The following is a 19,695-nucleotide window of genomic DNA, read 5'->3' as shown; positions in this document are numbered from 1 at the left end:
CCTCAAATCATTGGTTCAGGATGACTTGACATGATGGTGATTCCACACCTGGAAATTTTTTCTGAAGTCAGTCGTCAGCACATTTTTGTTTCTGTTGTGTTTTCACTAACTTTGTAGCACGAAAACACATTATTACTTTATTAATTTGTGATTAATCTAACACCTGTACTACTCGGCAAACCTTCACTCCGTAAACAACTTTAAACAAAACACGTACGAAAACGTGGTTACCAACCCGCCAAACAAAGACACACAGTAATGAGGGTCTATGCAATTAAATGTTTTAGGAAATCGTAAAGAATAGGAAAGATGTATTATCTTTAAAGATGTCTCTAACTTGTATTAGCAGTTAGAGTTGATTTGGCTTTAGAAGTTCATGCTGGCAGGACAATATAAGGTAATTGGATTTAAAATGTAACAGTAGTTTTCGACATATAGATACGTCAGAAATTTTCGAAAATCGCGAATGCACGGAAATTTGTCTATAATATTCAAGACTTTGTCATTTTTTATTTTTTTTCTTCTTCAAAGATTATATTAATAGTGACAGTTAGAAATTTAGGTATTGCACGGCGTACAAAACTGTTATTTACTACAAATAAAACAGAACAAAGAATAAATGTATATATGCTGACATTTCATCCGATTCTTTACATGTGTTTTTTCTCATCGTAAAGACATAGAGAGTTGTACTCATCTAAAATTTAAATTTCACGCTCTGCTGTGTAATTTGGAGAAATATCTTCTATTTACTTATTCTAGAATTAAATTAATATGTTGATTGCGATTAGCAAGATAGAGACAAAATTGATTCAATTTGTTGGTATGCTTGGTCTCGTGTTTTCAAGGGACAATGTAATTCAGATAAATGTGGTTTCTTGATAACTGATAATCTGATTAAAAGAAAAGTTTCTAAGTACACTGTATTTTTTCTTCCACTTTTTTTGGTCGTAGACCGGAAAAGAAGTTGACTTTTTAGTTTTACGGCTTATGATTACACCCTTTAGGCTAAAGGGAATAGATGATTAACAAAAGTGAATGATAACGTGGAGGGAAACAAAAGAACCCAAAGAAAACGCCATGAACATGACATTGCTTACCACAAACTTACTTACCTGGAAAGTGTATTAATATCTTCATTAAAAAAAAATATATATATATATATATATATATATATATATATATATATATATATATATATATATATATATATATATATATATATATATATATATATATATATTTTGAGTAGATTGTGTGAAGTAAGACTTATCTTAGAAGTAATGACAGATACTTTTTAACATGAAATGAAATGAAATGAAATTTTGAGTTTTACGTCCTACGGTTATGCCGGTTAGGCTAAAGGAGACGGTGATGATGAGTAATGAATGAAATGGTGGAATGAAGAAAGTGGGAGGAAACGGGAGAACCCCGAGAAAACCCACGCACACGGTGTTTGTCCACCACAAAGTTCACTTGGCGGGAGCAGGGTTTGAACCCGAGACTCCTAGCATCAGAGGTGAACGCTCTACGACTGAGCCACCGCGACTTTTTAACATGATTAGAATCAATATTTTTATGTTTAAAATACATTTGTATTGAGATCCCTCCGTGGCTAAGCGGTTAGCGTACGCGCCTTTGTATTCAAATCGTAGCTTGCACACGCCACCGATATTATCGGCCGATCCTCCGACACGCAGATGCTGTCGGCCAAGCCCCCGATACTGTCGGCGGTACCGCCGACACCGATTTTGTCGGGGGCAATGTTGTCTTATGATTGGATGCACACGCCACCGATAATGTCGGCCGGTCAGCGGGTTAGATGAAGAGAGTGAGTGACAAGGCGCTGTGTATTTTTGTTTCGTTTCTTGTGTTTGGAATTTTGTTGTTTCCATTTTTTTATTGCAATTGTATATTATTATTATTATTATTATTATTTTGTCCTATAAACAACTTCGGAACAGCTTATTATTTTTTTACAGTCCCTGTTTCGGAGTAGCTAATTCCCTTTATTAAATAAATATAAAATGTGGGAAGTCTGAAGAGTACTGGTTTCCCTCTAAATAACTATTACCAAATAGAATATAGGAAATTTAGATAACCAATTTCTTGATTATTTTCCACTCCTTTTTTATTTTTGTTTTTTTCTCTCTCTCACACACACACACTCTTTGATGGTATATTTTTTAATCTATTAATGCTTTTAAGTTTTAATACATTCTGGAAATTAATTTAAGCGTAATTTTCAAAGTTTGATACACTGTGAACATAAGCATATGGAAAAAATCCTGATTATTATTACTTTCTTTTATTTTCATCAGAATTGTGTGCAAATCGCTTTTTCCGGTTCCACTCAATAAGCAATGATTGAATAGAATATTTGTTGAAACCAGCACAATCAAACACTCTTTCCAAATCTCCAAGGACAAGTTACTCATTTGGCATTTTCTTGATTGTGATCTCAACAATAGGGATGTGACTTTATGCTTCACTTGTTGCAGATTTTTTCTCTTATTTCCAAAACTATCCCAAATCCCCGCTTTTTAAAAATAATTTGTGGAATGGCAATTGAAAACAAAGACCAAAGCTATGTATCCAAGTTTTCCCTCTCCCCTTTGTACCGGGATCGACCCCCTGATAGAGTTCTGCAGTTTAGCTACAATGACTGAATGAAAAGATTGTGTATTATTGCAATTCGTATCTTTCTAGTTTTGCTTAGATTTTTAGAGATGGCAGGAATTTTTCCATTCGATATTTTAACCCTTATTGAACTTGTGGACCTTGCATATGGGATAAGATAACAGACTCTTTCAAGGACAGAATTGAAAAGCAAAAAGCATGGCGAAAAGTTTATGCAAGCCTTGCCCAGGATTTTGAGTTCATGGACAAAAAAAAAAAAAAAAAAAAAACCGAGAAACGACAGGTATGTATGCAACAGCGTAAATCTGTCTTCAACATTGAAGTGGGGTGAGGCGGGTAAGATCGTTCCCATATTATATATATAGCGATGTTCAAACTATTTCTGTAGTCGAGAAACAATGCTGTGGAGGATCAGGGGAGCAGAGATTTGAGGCTTGTTCTGAGTGGACATTAATTTCATCTCACTTTCCTTTCTGGCGATCGGACACAATCAAATTTCTCTCCCAAAAAACACATTTCAAATCGGATTATTGGGGGGGGACAATCTCCCCAGTTCCAAGATTGGAGGGGACATGTTCCCTTCATCCCCCCGGGATTTGCGCCAGTGTATGTATGGAGCAATGTAAAACAGAATTACTAATTCGAATCTTATCATTTAATCTACTGTATGACATTAATATTAATTGCATGGAAAACAAAATAATATACATACAATATGTAAGTTTTCAACAAAAATTAAAACTAATATAGTTTGCAATGTACAGCAGCATCAATTCTCATCGAAACTAAAATAATATGATTACAGCATCTATTTAAAACGGCATTGTTAAATCTAAACATGTTTAGGCATAGGGCTATTTTTTCTAAGTTTTGTACCGTCCTCCACACCTCTTCAGAACAATTTTTGTAGTCCTTGTTTTAAAAAATAATTTTCCCAAACTCTTTGTGGCATTCACTTCGAAAGTTTTCGATTTTGGACAGAATATTTTATGTTACAGAAATAGCTACATTCCTCATCAAATAATAAGTATATTTGATTGTTAAATTTTAAATGTAAAATAACTAAGCAAAAATCGCTTTATTTGTGATTAACAATTTATAATATATGGAGCATGTGCAATTAAAATTGAAAGTTAATGAGATAAAAAAATTATGTATCTTGAAATAATCATTTAATTTGGAGTGATATTGTAAATCAAGCAATTTATGTAACATTAAATAAATATATGATTATTTTTAAAAAAAAAATTTTCCCAATTATTATTTTTTTATTTGTTTTCGTATATGGAGAAGATTTTTTGTGTATGTGTCGCTTACTTCGCTCATCACCGGCAACGATATTGTCGGGGCTTCCACCGATATTGTCGGCGACGTGTGCAAAGTACGCCGACACCGACACCGATATTATCGGGGCTTCCACCGATATTATCGTTGCCGTGTGCAAACGCACTAAGGGGGCTATAATGATGATAATGAACGAAATAGTAAAATGAAGCAAGTGGGGAAAAACTAACAGTCCCGAGAAAACCCACGTACACTGTGTCCACCACAAAGCCCATTTGGCGGGAGCTTGGATCGAACCAGGGACCTCACACACCTGAGATGATCGTTCTACCACTGAGCCACCGCGGCTCCCAAACTTGTATATGTAGTTGTTTTCCTTGATAGTAACCGGAGCATTTTATCTATGCAGCGTTTTCAGAAACGTCCATAACAGGAGAATTTTGCTGTGGAAATAAAAACACGTCGTTATATAATGTTGCTACAAAATTGTCGCCTTATGCTAATTAATTTTCGTATTATTTCTTATGTTTAAGTATCTTCAAGAAATTGAGTTCTATCAGGAATTAAGATTTGATCATCATGGTCATGGATAGTTTAGTAAAGACTATCGAATCATGTGCTCAATAGGAACTGAATATTGAGGATCTGAAAGAGATAGGAGTCACAGTTGTTAAATTTGTTTATGACAGAAATCCTACACCGGTTTTACCAGAACAGAAAACTAAAACATTTAAACTTAATTAAACGGTGCGAGATATATAGAAATGTGCATTTAGTTTCAATTCAATTATTAACATTATAGTTTCCTTTCCATTTCATCCTCCAGCTTAAAAGAAACTTCTTGTCTTGCAGATTTGGAAGACGACCTATTTTCTTTGCATCTCTTGTACTTCAGGTTATCGCAGGAGTACTTGCAGGAGTCGCTCCTGAATATTATAGCTTTAATGCAGCTAGATTTGTAGTCGGGGCCACCACATCAGGAGTATTTCTTGTGGCTTACGTGATAGGTTAGTATTTACAGATGACAAATGGCTCTACGAATCTTCCTTTCAGGAGCTGGCTGTAATTATTCTGCTTGGTTTCAAAACAATGCTTTCGTGTTGTATCAATTTGAGTAATATAAGTTGCTTTCAATTTGGTTACGTAGTGACTAACAATTAGGAAGGAACTATTTCACTGGAAGCCATGAACATTGACTTAAAATCTGTTTGTACCTTACCAGTATTCAGTACTGCCTGGAAGAAGTAACTTCTTATAAATGAAGTAATATTTATTATAAACTTTCTTTAGTCTTTATATCATGCGAGTTGAATCTTGAGCTTTCGGTACATTCGTTATTGACATATATGTCCTTTTCTTGTTTTCCTTTGTTTTAACAATAGTGTATCTACAACATGAATATGAATTTCTTAATTTTAATAAAAGGATCATGCTATAAATTTCTTAAGAAGTTACTTTATGTGAGATAAAACTGTAATTTAACTTCCTTGTATGATACGGAATATTCATAATCAATAGGAACGGGCAACGATAAAACATGTTAATAAGAAAACATTAATTATAGAATTGATTATTAAGATTAAATATATTGTACATATGGACTTCTGCCTGCGTCTGTTGTTAACAAAGAATGGGTTAAAATCAGTAATAATTTAAACTAGGGTTTAAGTTTTGTATCTTGTAGTTTGAGAATTAAAAGCAAGTGCTCTTGGTCAGAAAAAATCAGAAGACGTACGAGCCATTCCATGTGAAATTGACCAAATTTTCAGAAAAAAAAAACCCTCGTCTCAGAATTTGATGAAACTTGGTGTACATGTAGGCCCCTATGACAGATGATCATGCACCAAGTAGACTTCAAGCCCATTCTTGGCCCAAGTTGACATTTGGCACACGTATGCCGGACATACTTTGGTACCCAATTTCAAGGAATTCAAATGGACACTTTCTGAGATATCATTGATCCAAAAATTTTCCCGGGATTTCCCGGAAAATCATTTAAATGTTCCTGACATCTTGTAGCCTATTCTTTCCTCTTCAGCCTCTAGCTCAATATTTACGGGAAATATGATCAATTGAAGCTAACAAGATTCATAAAAGAACATCAAATTTGTCCATTTTTTACCACCCTGTACTCTGAAACTACAGAGAATATGGGGCTAAAATTTGAGGCATGATCATCTGTCTTATGGGCCTACATCTACACCAAGTTTCATTGAAATCTGATACCATGAGGTTTAGGCTTGGTTGATTTCACATGGAATGACTCGTACAATATATTGTTGCGTCCATATATCCATATATAAATTTTAAATTAATATTCAAACGTGAAGCATAATTTTGTGGTTTATTTGTTAAAACAATTTTCATTCTGCGCTGTAAAATGTTATTATAGCTATTACTCGTGATAAAAAACTCTGTTTCTTTTTAGCAATGGAGATGGTTGGCCCGTCAAAGCGAGTGTTTGCAGGCGTTGTGTGCCACATGTTTTTCACTGCTGGCTACATAGCAACAGCCGCTTTTGCATACTTTATTTCAGATTGGCGGTACCTACAGATTGCTCTGTCCTTACCAGGAATTCTGTTCCTGTGTTATTGGTGGTAAGTATTTGTTTGTATGAAATGCGGACACTCGAATATGGTAGGTTCGCTTGAAGAAAATGTAAATATCGAATCTTGTTGCACATGTTTTCTTTTGTATTTGCGATACGTTCCATCAGGTTAGATTGGATTATTGGTAGACCAAATTTGAAACAAAAAGATACTTAGAACAAGACTAATACTTTCTTTCAATGTGTCAAAACGTATGTTCTTTAATATGAGTTAGGGTTTCATGTGCTCTTAATACTCTCGCGCCTATAACTAGATTTCCTTCAATGACCAACACTGAAAAAGGATACTTGAGGGAAATTCGCCATAGTTGGAGAGAATTTAGAACCTTACAGCAAACATCGAGTGTACAATCTTATTATTATTATTATTAAAAAAAAAAAAGATAAATTAAAAATCGATGTCCCGAAGAGCTGAGTTTAAATCCTGCTCAGTTTTTAATTTTGTTTTGTTCTGTATGTAAAAATAATAGAACTGTAATATACTTTTATATAAGACAATGTTTTGATGTTCAAAGTGGTTCAAAACTCACGTAGTTCAGCCGCATTGTTTCTATTTTGTATTTTGCAATTTTGCAAAAATGTTATTATCTGGAATTAAATATATGGTTAAGGAAACTGAAGGTTAATCACCTAAAAAGTGACACCCCTTCATTGGATTTGTATGTGTGCAGAAAACCCATTTAGGGTTATTATAAACCATTTCTCCATAATCTGTATTTTAATCTGAAGCTAAAGGTAATTTTACCAAGTATGCCCAACTAAAACTGGTTATATTACTTATATGTGCAATTAAAATTTATTATATTTAGTGCCATGTGAAAAAATTTGAAATTAGCCTAAAATAATCGTAAATACAATTTAATATGCGTGCAATTTTAATACATTGAACTGTCATTTTATGTTTACTATTTTTCTCGGAAATTTCGATTAGGAAATCCTTGTATTTTAAAATACTAAGTAGATGAATAGCACTTTCAAATAAAGTGTAAAAGATGCATGTTAAGACAGGCCGTAAACGACCTTCGAAGGTTTGTTATATTTTGCAGTAACAAAGTATTAAATTTATCCATCTTCGCCCATGATCCATATTTACAGAAATTCCATCATCCCCATGATTCATTATAGTTCTTCGTAAGTTATTTTGACATGTCTTCGTAAAAAAGCATTATCTTCTTTTAAACTTCTTCAATGTTTTTGACCTTCTGTCTCTTCTCCCTTTGTTAAAAGTGTTGTTCGTGAAAAATTATATACTTGAATGTTCCCAGCTAATTTTCTTGACCTCATAAATTTCAATAATGGTGTTTGCGTCATGTCCTCTGCTGAATATGCATTATCCGCGTTTTCCTGTTTCGCCGAATATTTTAGGCTACCTAGTTACCGCAAGCATGAGTAAATGACCATCTTCGACGAAAAGAAGCTTGTTTCGTCTAAAACTAATTGAAGGGAAAACACATTAAAACAAGTATTTCTCCCATCGAACGCTCTGTTTTGTGTGTGTGTTCAGATAATTTGTGCGGGTTGCCAATGTTTGTGGAACGCCGTGCTGACAATCGAACAAAACACTCCACTGACTTGTGTTAATGCTGTGTTGGGTGATAATGACTACAGGAAGTCCTGCAGGAAAGTAAAACTCTATAACTTGGAAACCGTTACGTTTAAGTGTATAAATTTTTGGGGTTGGAAGAAGGGAAGTTTAAAGTTTTGTTCTGGCCACAATGCTCGATGACGTTTGCGCTGATAATCACGTGACTTAGATGGCGTCTATTAAAGAAAAGGCACAATGTGTTTTGTGGTTTGCTGAATTAAAATCTTGCGTTTCATGGATACGCATTCTTCTTCTTATTCATTGTTGCCTTGCATGGATATAAATATTTAAGTAATTGATATTGACCATTTGTATTAGTTTTTCTTGCTATGAGGAAAGTTTTATGTGCTATATTTGATATTTGTACCAAGTAACTAACAATGTATTATTTTCTGTACTTTCATGATAATAATTGTGTGAGTGTATGAATTTTCTGATAAAATTTGCATGAGTAGCAGTGCTGCCATCTGTTCTTGAATTCGTGCACTTCTTCTCGGTATATTTTATAAATAGTTCAAAATAGTTCTAAACACAGATCATTTTACACTACGTTTGATTATTTTGCCGGTTGTGTCTTGATGCTCTTCTTTCATTGAGGAAACGTGGTTGCCAAATCGCAGCATTAAAGGCCGCGATGTTTCTTTTCCTCGCCGACTATATTTCGTTTCCCGTAACCAGTTATAAATAATATATGCCACACTTTATGACCCCCTATTACAGTTGTATTCGTTCAACAAGAAAATGTTTTTGTAAAGGTATTGGTTTCAATTGTAGACATGACAACACCTATGGTGTGTTACTAAAATGACCCCATACAATTAGTCACGATATCTATTAGTTCATTAACCTACTACAATTTTAACTATTTACTCTAAGATACGACTAAGTTGAAGTAGCACCAGACGTATGTGTAAATTTAACATGACTACAACACAAAACTATTCTGTTGAATGAATACAGCCATTTTTACTGTACAATTTACTAAGAAATAATAATTGAGGCTGCCTCGTCTTGAAAAGGTGTCGTGTAAATGATCTCTCGGAAAGTGTTTCTGTTTCTAATTATCTCTTCTGGACCCTGAGTCCACCCTAATATTATCTTCGCGTCGGTGCTTATGCCATGAGAAGCTCTTGTTGAAAGTCAGTTCCAGTTTGTTGTCTGCTCCTCATAAATGTGAATTCTAAATAATGGTTATGTGTTGTTGTCGTTCCTCATAGATAACCATATCCTGTTTTCCATCATACAGTTTGTGTTAATTCAAAAAATGTGCACAGTCAGAACATGGCATTAAAGCACGCCAAGAGCCTTTACTACCACCTAATTGGTCTGCGCTGCTTCTGTTCTGCCTATAGCTGACCAGGCCTAGATTTTCGAAATCATGTTGTGGTGGCATTGTTTCTATTGATAATTTCACTTCACTAACCCATATGCAGTCGCGATGCATTTCAGAGTTCCCATGACATTGTATTCTAAGTCACGCTTCATGACATAAAATGTAGTACTCGTACCTATTTAGGATAAGCATGTATCTTTTAACGAAATGACAACCATGAGCAAACATTTCATCACTACACAATTTCCAGGATTAGTTTTGATGCCTGGGCTCTCTCCTAATTGCCTCGAGTAGTGAATATGATTGTTTAATTTTATAGTTCTATTACTAGCGAGTATAACATGTTTGAAAACTTCGTACAAGGACGTGAATTTGATACCACGTTTATCGTTCGAGCATTGTGATGAACAAACATATACATATAAGTTTCTATGAGGTACATGATCCTTCTACTGCGTCAATTTCCTCACAATAGCAGCATAATAATAACAGTCATATGTTATTCCCTCTAATCTAAAGAGCATACTGTAAAACTTAAACATGGAGGAATTTACATAATTGAAATGACATTTGCTCAAGAATAACTTCGCTTAGGAATGAATTTCTTCTTTTCATGTTATTTCATTCATCAGTATCTTCTGCATTAATTAAGCAATTAGATTTATTCTTTGAATTAGACAACTTTATTGTACAAAAAGAAATGTCTACGTTTTACCTTGTAGTAGAAAATTATGCTGAAATCACTGTGGGTTCCAAAGTTATTTGTAATTTTGTAGCTTAGTGAGTGTATGATGAAGTATCATAGAGGTGTCAAAGTAAGGTGAAAGGGAATGTATAGCGTTTAAAATTATATTTCGTATAATAAAAGTGCTTTTTTTTTCTTTCTTGAAGGTTTGTTCCAGAATCCGTTCGGTGGCTGCTCACTCAGGGACGTCATGAGGAGGCTAAAGTGCTACTGTATAAAGCAGCCAAAGAGAACAAGGCTACTTTGCCTGATGATGTAGTAGAGGGATTATCTGAGGGAGAACCGATTAAGAAAAGTCATAGGAAATATTCAGTTTTGGATCTGTTGCGCTATCCGAACTTACGCAAGAGGTCCCTGAACATATTTTTTAATTGGTGAGTAGAGTACTTACGCCTTTTAAGAATTAAATTATCTTTAATTGATAAAATGAAAACGTGGCGTAATAGCGAAAGAAAATTATAAAAAATGAATCTTAATAAACTTATATGGAAAGATTATTTTAAAACCTAACAATTATCGCTGTTACACAAAGGATTTAATTTTCTTAAGTTGAGAGTTAACTGCAAAAAGAAAATTACTATTAGTTACTTAAATAACGTAAAAAAAACTTACCTAAGTTTTCCGTACTTAACTTCCATGAAAAAGAAAGATGGCGGAACGTAAATAAATTGGATGACTTGGTTCTTAGGAAAATTAAACAAGCCGGGTAAACCAAACTCAGAAGCTACCAGTGTCAAAGCTGTAAACATAGCTTCTGTTGCTGAGTTGAGCCTGAGCTTGGCCATCAAATGTAGCGATCGTTATTTCTTAGACTTTGAGCTACGTGCCCACCAAATTTCGTTCAGATCCAGCCAATGGTTAAGGAGAAATAAAGGTTATACAAGCCGAACTGAGTTTCTTCCTAGCCAAGCTCGATCACCAAATATAGCATACGGAGATATATATATATATCCGTATGCTTACCCCGGTTGCTAAAAATGCCTATGAACAATACTTCATGGTGGTTTGAGCAAAAGGGTTTTGTAAAATAAAGTGTGTATTTTTAAGTGTAAATACGGGTGAGTTATTTAGGTGCAACTAAGAAGAAGAATAAACTTCTGAGCTTAAACGCACGTAAGTCAAAACCATTTAATAATTTTAAGTATTTTTTATAGATACAGTTACTTAAAATTGTCTTCTAAGTTATAAATTTGTAAGCACTTTTCACAGAAGATACACACATCGAAATAATCTCAGTAATAAAATATGTGAGAAATATGTGAACATGTGAAAAAATAATAATCTAGAGGTTAAGGTGAAAAATTAAGAGAATTACTTCCATAACTCCGCTGTAGTATCATCATGTTGCTCAAGTGATGAAGCTGATTTCAAGTTGTTACATTGAAAAAGAATTAAAACTTAAGACATGAAAATTCCAGTTCAACGAAAATTCTTACCAGAATTGAAGGCATAGAGACAGATAGTAACTTAAATATGAAAAATAAATAAATAAAATAAAATAAAATAAACAGTTGGAATAATTATAGTATGTTTCTTCAGAATGTTCATATATAATATTGTATTATTAGAGTGGAGAGAATACAGTAATACAGTATTTTTACAATGCTTTTAGTAGGCTGCATTTATTTTTTTGTTTGTTTGTGTGTGTGTTTGTTAGAATCAAATCTTGCAGCATCAAACACTTCCATAGTCAATTTTGTACAGTACGTAAACTTGATGACAATACAATATTTCACATATTTTTCACTGTAGCTGATCGTTTTACTGTAAAAATTAATTAAGTTATTAGAGATGTATTTAGATTGCTTATATGCATAGACAACTTCAGTTAATTAAGCATTACTTCAACAGATAGCAGAGTGGTTCAGTGCTGTTTCGAGTCGTTTTTGCGTGGAAATGCAAGTATTTATTCCTCTTCCAAATATGAAGTACATGTTGGGAAATGTGAAAACACTAGGTGTGAAAAATTATGTCCTTCAAATGACCTCTATTCTCAGCTTCACAGAGAGTGTCTCTTTTTAATACATTATCCATAACTTTACAGAGAATTGCTGGCTGTAACTCACGACTCTGGTTCCGAATATTGTTTTTAGCTGCTGTATGGTGGCTGGATGATTGAAGTATACAGTTCTTCGAGATATCCTCTGAGAGAGGCTGTTCGGTCTGGGAAGAGTGATAGCCAGTTGAAAGCTGCTTACTTGAAAATCACACGGGTAATTTGTGTCAACAAGTGCCCTGGTTTCACTTGTCGAAACCAATGTTTGGGATTGTTCGCTAGAGCCGGTCTTAAAAGATCCTTAATCATTGTGCGATGCCACTCCTTTGTTACTGTTACGGCAACATTATCATCATCAAAGAAATAAGGACCGATGATCCGTTCTGAGGTCGCACCATACCACATCATACACTTTAATGGATGCAAATCACGCTGATAGATGCTCTTGGTGTTTTCCCGGGCTCATATTCTGCAGTTTTGCTTGTTGACAACCCTATTTAAGTGGAAATGGGCTTCAGCGCTCATTATCAAATTCTGAAGAAAATCCTGTTGTCCCGTCGCCAAGTCCTCGGAACTGAATTGGATATCTAAGATGGGCTTATTTATCTCCGGGGCTCAATCTGTTCACCAGTTGCACTTTGTATAAGAACAGTTTCAATTCCATCTTTAGAATTCTTTGCAATGACCTACTCATCGTCTCAAGCTGAGTGGCACATCGTCGGGTTGATGTTTCTGAGTTGTCATTAATGCTAACCATCACTGTTGAATGTTTTCGGGCGTCCGAACTGAACGTGGTGCATCCATTCTTGGGTAAGTCACAGACTGAATAATGTTTTCGAAAGCATGCTACCAGGTGGAGAATCATAGGACAGTTGTGCATTTTGAAGTGCGACGCAATGTCCTCTGAGTGAGAATAATTTATCTTAGGTTTTCAAAGTGCAGTTTTACCAGTTTAGTGCGCTGTTCAGAACTCAATCTTTCCATGATGAATCTCCCAAGTTGAATTCGTGACCTGCAAAGTAGAAACGACAATCAGTAATCAAACAATGAATTGATGGCACATTGCAAACAATACGCTACACATGCGCCAACATATATATATATAATATTTGCATTGCCGCATGCATTCTATGTTTATCGAGAGAGTATGATAATATTTTCACAAAACATAGCTTAGTTTCCTTCTCCCGATCGCACGCTTTGGCAAAAGTTCTCATGAACGGGTTGATATGTTTAAATATATGTAATTAATTGTATAACATGCTTTATTTGTATATTTAGTTCGTATTAATTACACTAATTGCCACAATCACACGAGCATCCTACTTCTGGCTACGCAGCTCTCTACTGCCTGATCGGATTATTCTCTTAACTTCCAGTGTATCCAACTGAAACACAATATCACCAATTTAGTTAATTTTTACTTTTTTAAACATAGAAATTAAATTCTTACAAATCGTAAACTCTTTCTCTCTCTCTCTATCTGTCTATCTATATCTATATCTATCTATCTATATATACAAATTAATGCGCTATTGTGAATCTTATAAAATAAAATATGTAAGCTCATACATTAAAATCATATATATATATATATATATATTTTAAGCTAAGAAAGTTAGGAGTAAATTGATTGCAAAATAAGAAATTACCATCAAAAATTAAAAACTACTATTTTATAAAATGCACTAAAAAGCAGTTTTGAATTGTATTTATTTTTAGCAAAATTAAGAAACGAATCTAAGATTAAAAGCATTGAGCGCAAATTAATGTTTAAGTGACTTTCTACTATTCATAAAAATTTTAGCTCTCAACTTTAAGAAGAGCGCCAGTGGTTGTAGTCTTAGTCTCAGTCCATTTCTTCGTTTTACCCAGAAAAAAAAAAAAAAAAAAAAACTTTCCAGTGGATTTTATAAAAGCATTAAAAGATTGTTTATCATATGAAATTGAAATCACCTATCTAATGTAAATCCGAAATGAGATGTGTATTGGATATTTTTAATGTGGTCATCGTTATGCGTATGGAGGATGCTTTGATTATATCCCCAGTATATAAGTGATGGAATTTCTTGAATATTTCAGGTGAAAACTATCAGCTTTCATCATAAGGATAGGATGATTTAAAAAAAAAAAAAAAAAATGATTTTGAGGACAGAAGAATTTAAAATTAATTTGTGAAATTAAAGATGAACAGACTATTAAAAAAAATAGGCAGGGAGAGGGAGTCCAAGTTTTTTTTTTCACGTCTTTTTTGATTAGGATTTATATTTGTATTATTATTACTCGTCAATTTTAACAAAAGAAACACTGACCAAAGCTTAAAACCCACTTTATTTTAAATTATAATTTGTAACGGTTTCGGATATCTAACATATCCTTCTTCAGACACTATCGATAATAAATGAAAATACAGACATATAAACAGTCATTGTTATGACAGTTTAAATTCTTTACCAGTCATATATATAGTCATTGTTATGAAGAAGTTTAAATTCTTTTAACAGACATATATATAGTCATTGTTATACTTTTTTTTTCTTCTATTTGCTGAGGCCTTCAGCCAATCCCGTAAGTCTTCTTGTTTACTTTCCAACTAATCACGTTCCGCCATTTTTGGTTCTTATAAGTGCCTTTTTTTCATTTTCTTCTTGTCTATGCTATCCAATCTTCCTTGCCATAATTCATTAATAAGTAAGCCTCCTGTCCAGGTCATCAGTTTATCTCTTCCTACCTTCTTTATCCAATCTCTTCTTTCCATTTCCTTATTATCATTTTTTTCTCCATCTCCAATACTTCCGTCTTGTCCCAATTAATTCCGTGATTCGTCTCCTTAACGTGTTTGTATATGGCATTGGTATCTTTCTTCCTCCTAACATCATCTTCATGTTGTTTTATCCTTTCTTTCATTCTCTTTCCTGTCTCTCCTATATATGACATATTGCAAAAAATGAAAAAATGAAATATTTGAGTTTTTACGTCCCACGATTATGCCGGTTAGGCTAAAGGAGACGGTGATGATGAGAGATGAGTGAAATAGTGAAATGAAGAAAGTGGGAGGAAACGGGAGAACCCCGAGAAAACACACGAGCACGGTGTTTGTCCACCACAACATATTGCAGTCCTCACACCATACCCTGTAGATGACTCCTTCTTCCTCAACATTAATCTTTTTAGTTCCTTTTCTATTCTTCTTCTTTATTGATCTTAATAAATTTTCTCCACTCTTTCTATAAGTTCTGACCCTTCCTTTGTTCAATAAATGCTTCAGTTACAAATTGTAATTTAAAATAAAGTGGGTTTTAAGCTTTGGTCAGTGTTTCTTTTGTTAAAATAATCAATCCAAAACCATGGATAGTCTTACTATAGTCAATTTTAATGAAGAAACAATAGCACAATTCATTTCCTTTCCCTTTCAGAACACTAGAAGCATTTAATTATTTTTTTCTGAAGGAAGGAGAAAAAGAACATAAAAATTACTTTTAATCAAATAAACTCGATAAAAAATAAAAGGGAAAATCGATAGACGCCAATAGTTTCTCTAGTTGCAACAAAATGTTGGCAAAGCAATTGTAATACGAAGCTCCACGACAATTTTTTTTTTTTTTTAAAGAAATAAAAATGTAATTGTTATATTTTGTTCCACGCAATTATTATTTTCAATTTATGGTAAATTAAAACTTAAGTTACTAACAATTTTTTGAGCTAGTCGTACTTTATGCTTATGGTAGAGTATAGGCCATTAAAATTGGATGGGGAGAAAGTTGGAAATTCTGTCCTTAAGTTTTATATTTCAAATATATTGACATGATATAACAATAAAGGACGAAGAAATTCTGTGAACAGTGTTAAACTAAAATCTTTCCCGAAATGGCTGGATTTTGTCAACTAAAGTTAAGTCCTTCTAACAGAATATCCTCTAACCGAATAATGGTGTTTCCCGAACGGAGAACGAGATGTTCGCGTAATTTAATAGCAAAAATTTCTTCGTTCAATTTTTATCATTTATCATTTAAGGTCACACGATTATCCACCGAGGCTAAGGGAAACAGTGATGACGAGATGAAGATGATGATGAAATGAAAAAGTGGAAGGAAACGGGAGGACCGCGAGAAAAAAACCATACACAGTGTTAGCCCACCACAAAGTTTACTTTGCGCGGACTGGAGTTGAACGCTCCAATACAGTCACCGCGGCCTCATTCTTTGTTCATGGAAGTATTTTTGCCTTACAATTTGAATTTTACTAACCCCAAAATTACATGTAACAAAGTATATAAATTTCAGGCACTGATTAGGTAGGTAGCCAACCGGAAGAACAACAGTGATAGGTTTGATTGCGCAACGTACACATCAGGCAAACAATATAATTCCGGTTTGAATAAAGATATCCAGCTCCAGATTGAAAAATTAATTTAAACATTCAAATCAGCAAGTTTCTTTTAAATATATATAAAGAGACTATAATTTAGTTTTTATCAACGATGTAGCCGGAAGAGAATATTCAAGGTCTGAACTATTGGGTACTTTTAATCTAGTACTAATTATTGGACGGATTCATAATTGCTATATATGTAAAGAATGTTAATTTTAGAATCCACTACAGGCATACATAGGTGGTACTTGAATAAAAACATCAAAAAAAGCAAAATAGAAAAAATACGTTATTTTCTCAAGATAACCGGCTTTTAATTAAAAATTATTCGATGCTAGGAAGCCACTTTTCTGAGTGGACCCCAAGTTCACACCGTAGTGACCGTGTAGTATCGAAATACAGCTATTTAAAAGAAAAATGAAAAGCTGCTAGTAAAAAGTAAATGCATAAGTGATTGTTTCTAAAATTTCTTGAACTTAAACGGCTTCAGGACTGCCACCAATTAACTTAGCGACGCTGGAAACTAATTATTCGACATTAATATTGGTCGTTTATGATATTTTTACATGTCACCATTTCACATTCCCTCTGGTTCCAAATCGAACTTAAACGGCATCAGGAGTGCCACTATTTATCTGATTGATCCTTAAAAGGCGGGCAATAACAATTTTTACGACGAGAAATTGCGTATTACGGATATAATCAATTCTAAACTCTCACAATTTATTTCAAGCGAACCGAAAGATATAGGTTATTTGATAAAGATAATTAAACACATTACCACAAAGATTTTGGAACAACGAAAAGCATGGTAAAGGATTAGTAAATGATTCAATTAATGAACTTCCATTTGCAAAGCATATTCCAGGATTTTCGTACTATGGTCCGAGTACTAAGCTACAAAAGCGATTAGAAAGAAGAGATAAAGATATTAATCCATTAGATGAAACTTGCAGAGAACATGATACATATAACAGCTTCTAGACATATTGCAAACAAAGAATTAGAAAATAAAGCGTGGAGAAGAGTTTTTGTTAAAGATACATCATTAATTACTACAAAATTACTTGCTTTAGGAACTGTTTAGCTGTAAAAGCCAATACGAATTCAGTATTAGGATTAAAATCAGAATGCTCTTTGTAAATATATTTATGTTTAATTAATTTTGTTTTTAATTTTTATGGACATTATTGTAAAGATTTTTTCTATAATAAGTGTGTTCGATTAAGGGTGTTACATTTACTATTCCTCATAATGAGTTAATAATTTAAAAAATAGATCATATACTTACGAAAAAACAACGATAAAACAAAGAAAATCAGAGAAGATAAAAGAATGAATATTTAAATCAGAAAGATTAAAAGTTCACCAATATAATATATTGGCGCTTTTAATTTTACGATACCCACTATTCTTGCAGCATTAGGAGCTGTTGGTTCTTTAACAGGAGGAGCAGCTGCTATCACTAAAACCGTAATTGATGCAAAAATGAATAAACACTAATTGGAGTACAGAAAAGACACAATTTTGCCATGGAAGAAGAGAAAAGTGGAAAAGTTAGAAGTAGACCAAGAAATTAAAAAAAACTAAACCATTAACCAATTTCGACATAGAGGTTGGTGGAAAAATTAAAGATATTACATTTCAGAGGAGTGTTTGAGCGATAAATTACCTAAAAAACCTCAAGATCGAGATTGTGGTATTGTAAATTGGATAAATGACAAAAAATTGTAACGTATTGAATATGCTATCGGAAAGATAAATATATATGAAATATATGTTTAATTCATATGGAAGTGCACACCTAAACCATTAGTACAATATCTTGGAATCGGAAACTTGTTTTGTAATTATAGTCGCATACAAGATTTTGATTCGGTCATATGCGGTTAGCTGTGTATTGAAGTTTTAAAAATTTTGAATGAAGGTTATTCTTTTAGCGATACGATACACAAATTAAAAACGTAGTTTCGTAGCTTCTGTGGTAAATATCTCTAAAAGTTTTTGCGTAAACGTGGAAGATATACACAATATGATCGTTAAATGTTTCGAACATGAAGATGATGCAGATGTAAATATGTATTATTATAAGTATTGTATTAATATTTATGATATAGATTTAACTGACAAAAATAATTCAGATAAAGTGGTTGATTTATGGGCTTCATATATTTCTTGGTTTTTATATAGAGAAGAATCGCACAATATATCCGAAAATGACATTAAGAGACGATTAAATACCGTAAACCAAAATGTTTTAATTGTGGTATTGATTTTTTTTTTTTTTTTTAATTGTAGAAATTCAGGAAACTTTTGTCAATTGTTATGCAATGAATCCTATTTATGTAGATAAAAGAATACAATCTTGTGAGACAAGAGCTTGTGAGATAAGAAAACCATGGTATGTTAGTACAAAAAGATTTAAGTTCAAATTCTGTCGTATACAAACCTTACAAAATAAAATGATCAAAAAAAAAAAAAAAAATGTATAATGCGTTAGATAAAGCTTCTTAAAACAAATCGAAAGATCAAATATCAGTGCAAGACATTAAACATTTTAAAAGAACATAAATATTCAAAATATTATGACAATGTTTATTTAATACACTACCAGTTTACACATCAAAAACCATTAAACTTACTAAGTATGGAAGAAACACTTTTGTATAAGTTTGAAAAATTGTTTTTACTTTTTGCAGACTTTATTAATGTGAAATAAATTTTATATTAGTTATTAGAAAAAATGGCATAAATGTTGATATTTATTTTAAAATATCAAAGAAGAATAACTTTAAAATAAAAACATTATTCGAGAACTTAGGCTGAAATTACCATTTGTTAAAGACACAGACCAAATATAAGAAAAATGTAGATGAAAAAGATAAACATATATGTAAAAGTCTAATCCAGTAAGGATTGTTTACTTGTTGTTGCAAGGCAGTTACAGAAAATTATTTCTTCTATGTAGACAGAAGACTAAACGAAACAAATACAACATACTAGCATATACTCGTATTACCCGCTTCGCTGGGTTGAAAATTTAAATGCACAACTCCGTATCTCATGTGTTTAGTACCGAGTGAAATATGCTGTTTTCGATTTTAATGGCATAGATTTAAACAGTATCGGAAAG

General features: G+C 33.1%; 1 protein-coding gene across 4 annotated transcripts in view; it reads left to right on the top strand.

Moving 5' to 3' along the window:
* Orct (Organic cation transporter) overlaps positions 1-19,695 on the top strand; it is an 86,767-nt gene that overhangs the window by 31,152 nt on the left and 35,920 nt on the right. For all 4 annotated transcript variants that reach the window (XM_081768523.1, XM_081768539.1, XM_081768514.1 and 1 more), the window contains exons 5-7: positions 4,777-4,931; positions 6,353-6,521; positions 10,342-10,569. In XM_081768523.1, the coding sequence (XP_081624649.1) occupies positions 4,777-4,931; positions 6,353-6,521; positions 10,342-10,569 (552 nt within the window). The remainder of the gene's footprint in view (positions 1-4,776; positions 4,932-6,352; positions 6,522-10,341; positions 10,570-19,695) is intronic.

Source organism: Thermobia domestica, chromosome 1 (assembly GCF_964235325.1).
Source record: "Thermobia domestica chromosome 1, izTheDome1.hap1.1, whole genome shotgun sequence".
Taxonomy (NCBI): Eukaryota; Metazoa; Arthropoda; class Insecta; order Zygentoma; family Lepismatidae; genus Thermobia; species Thermobia domestica.
This window is presented reverse-complemented; position numbering and strand designations above follow the sequence as displayed.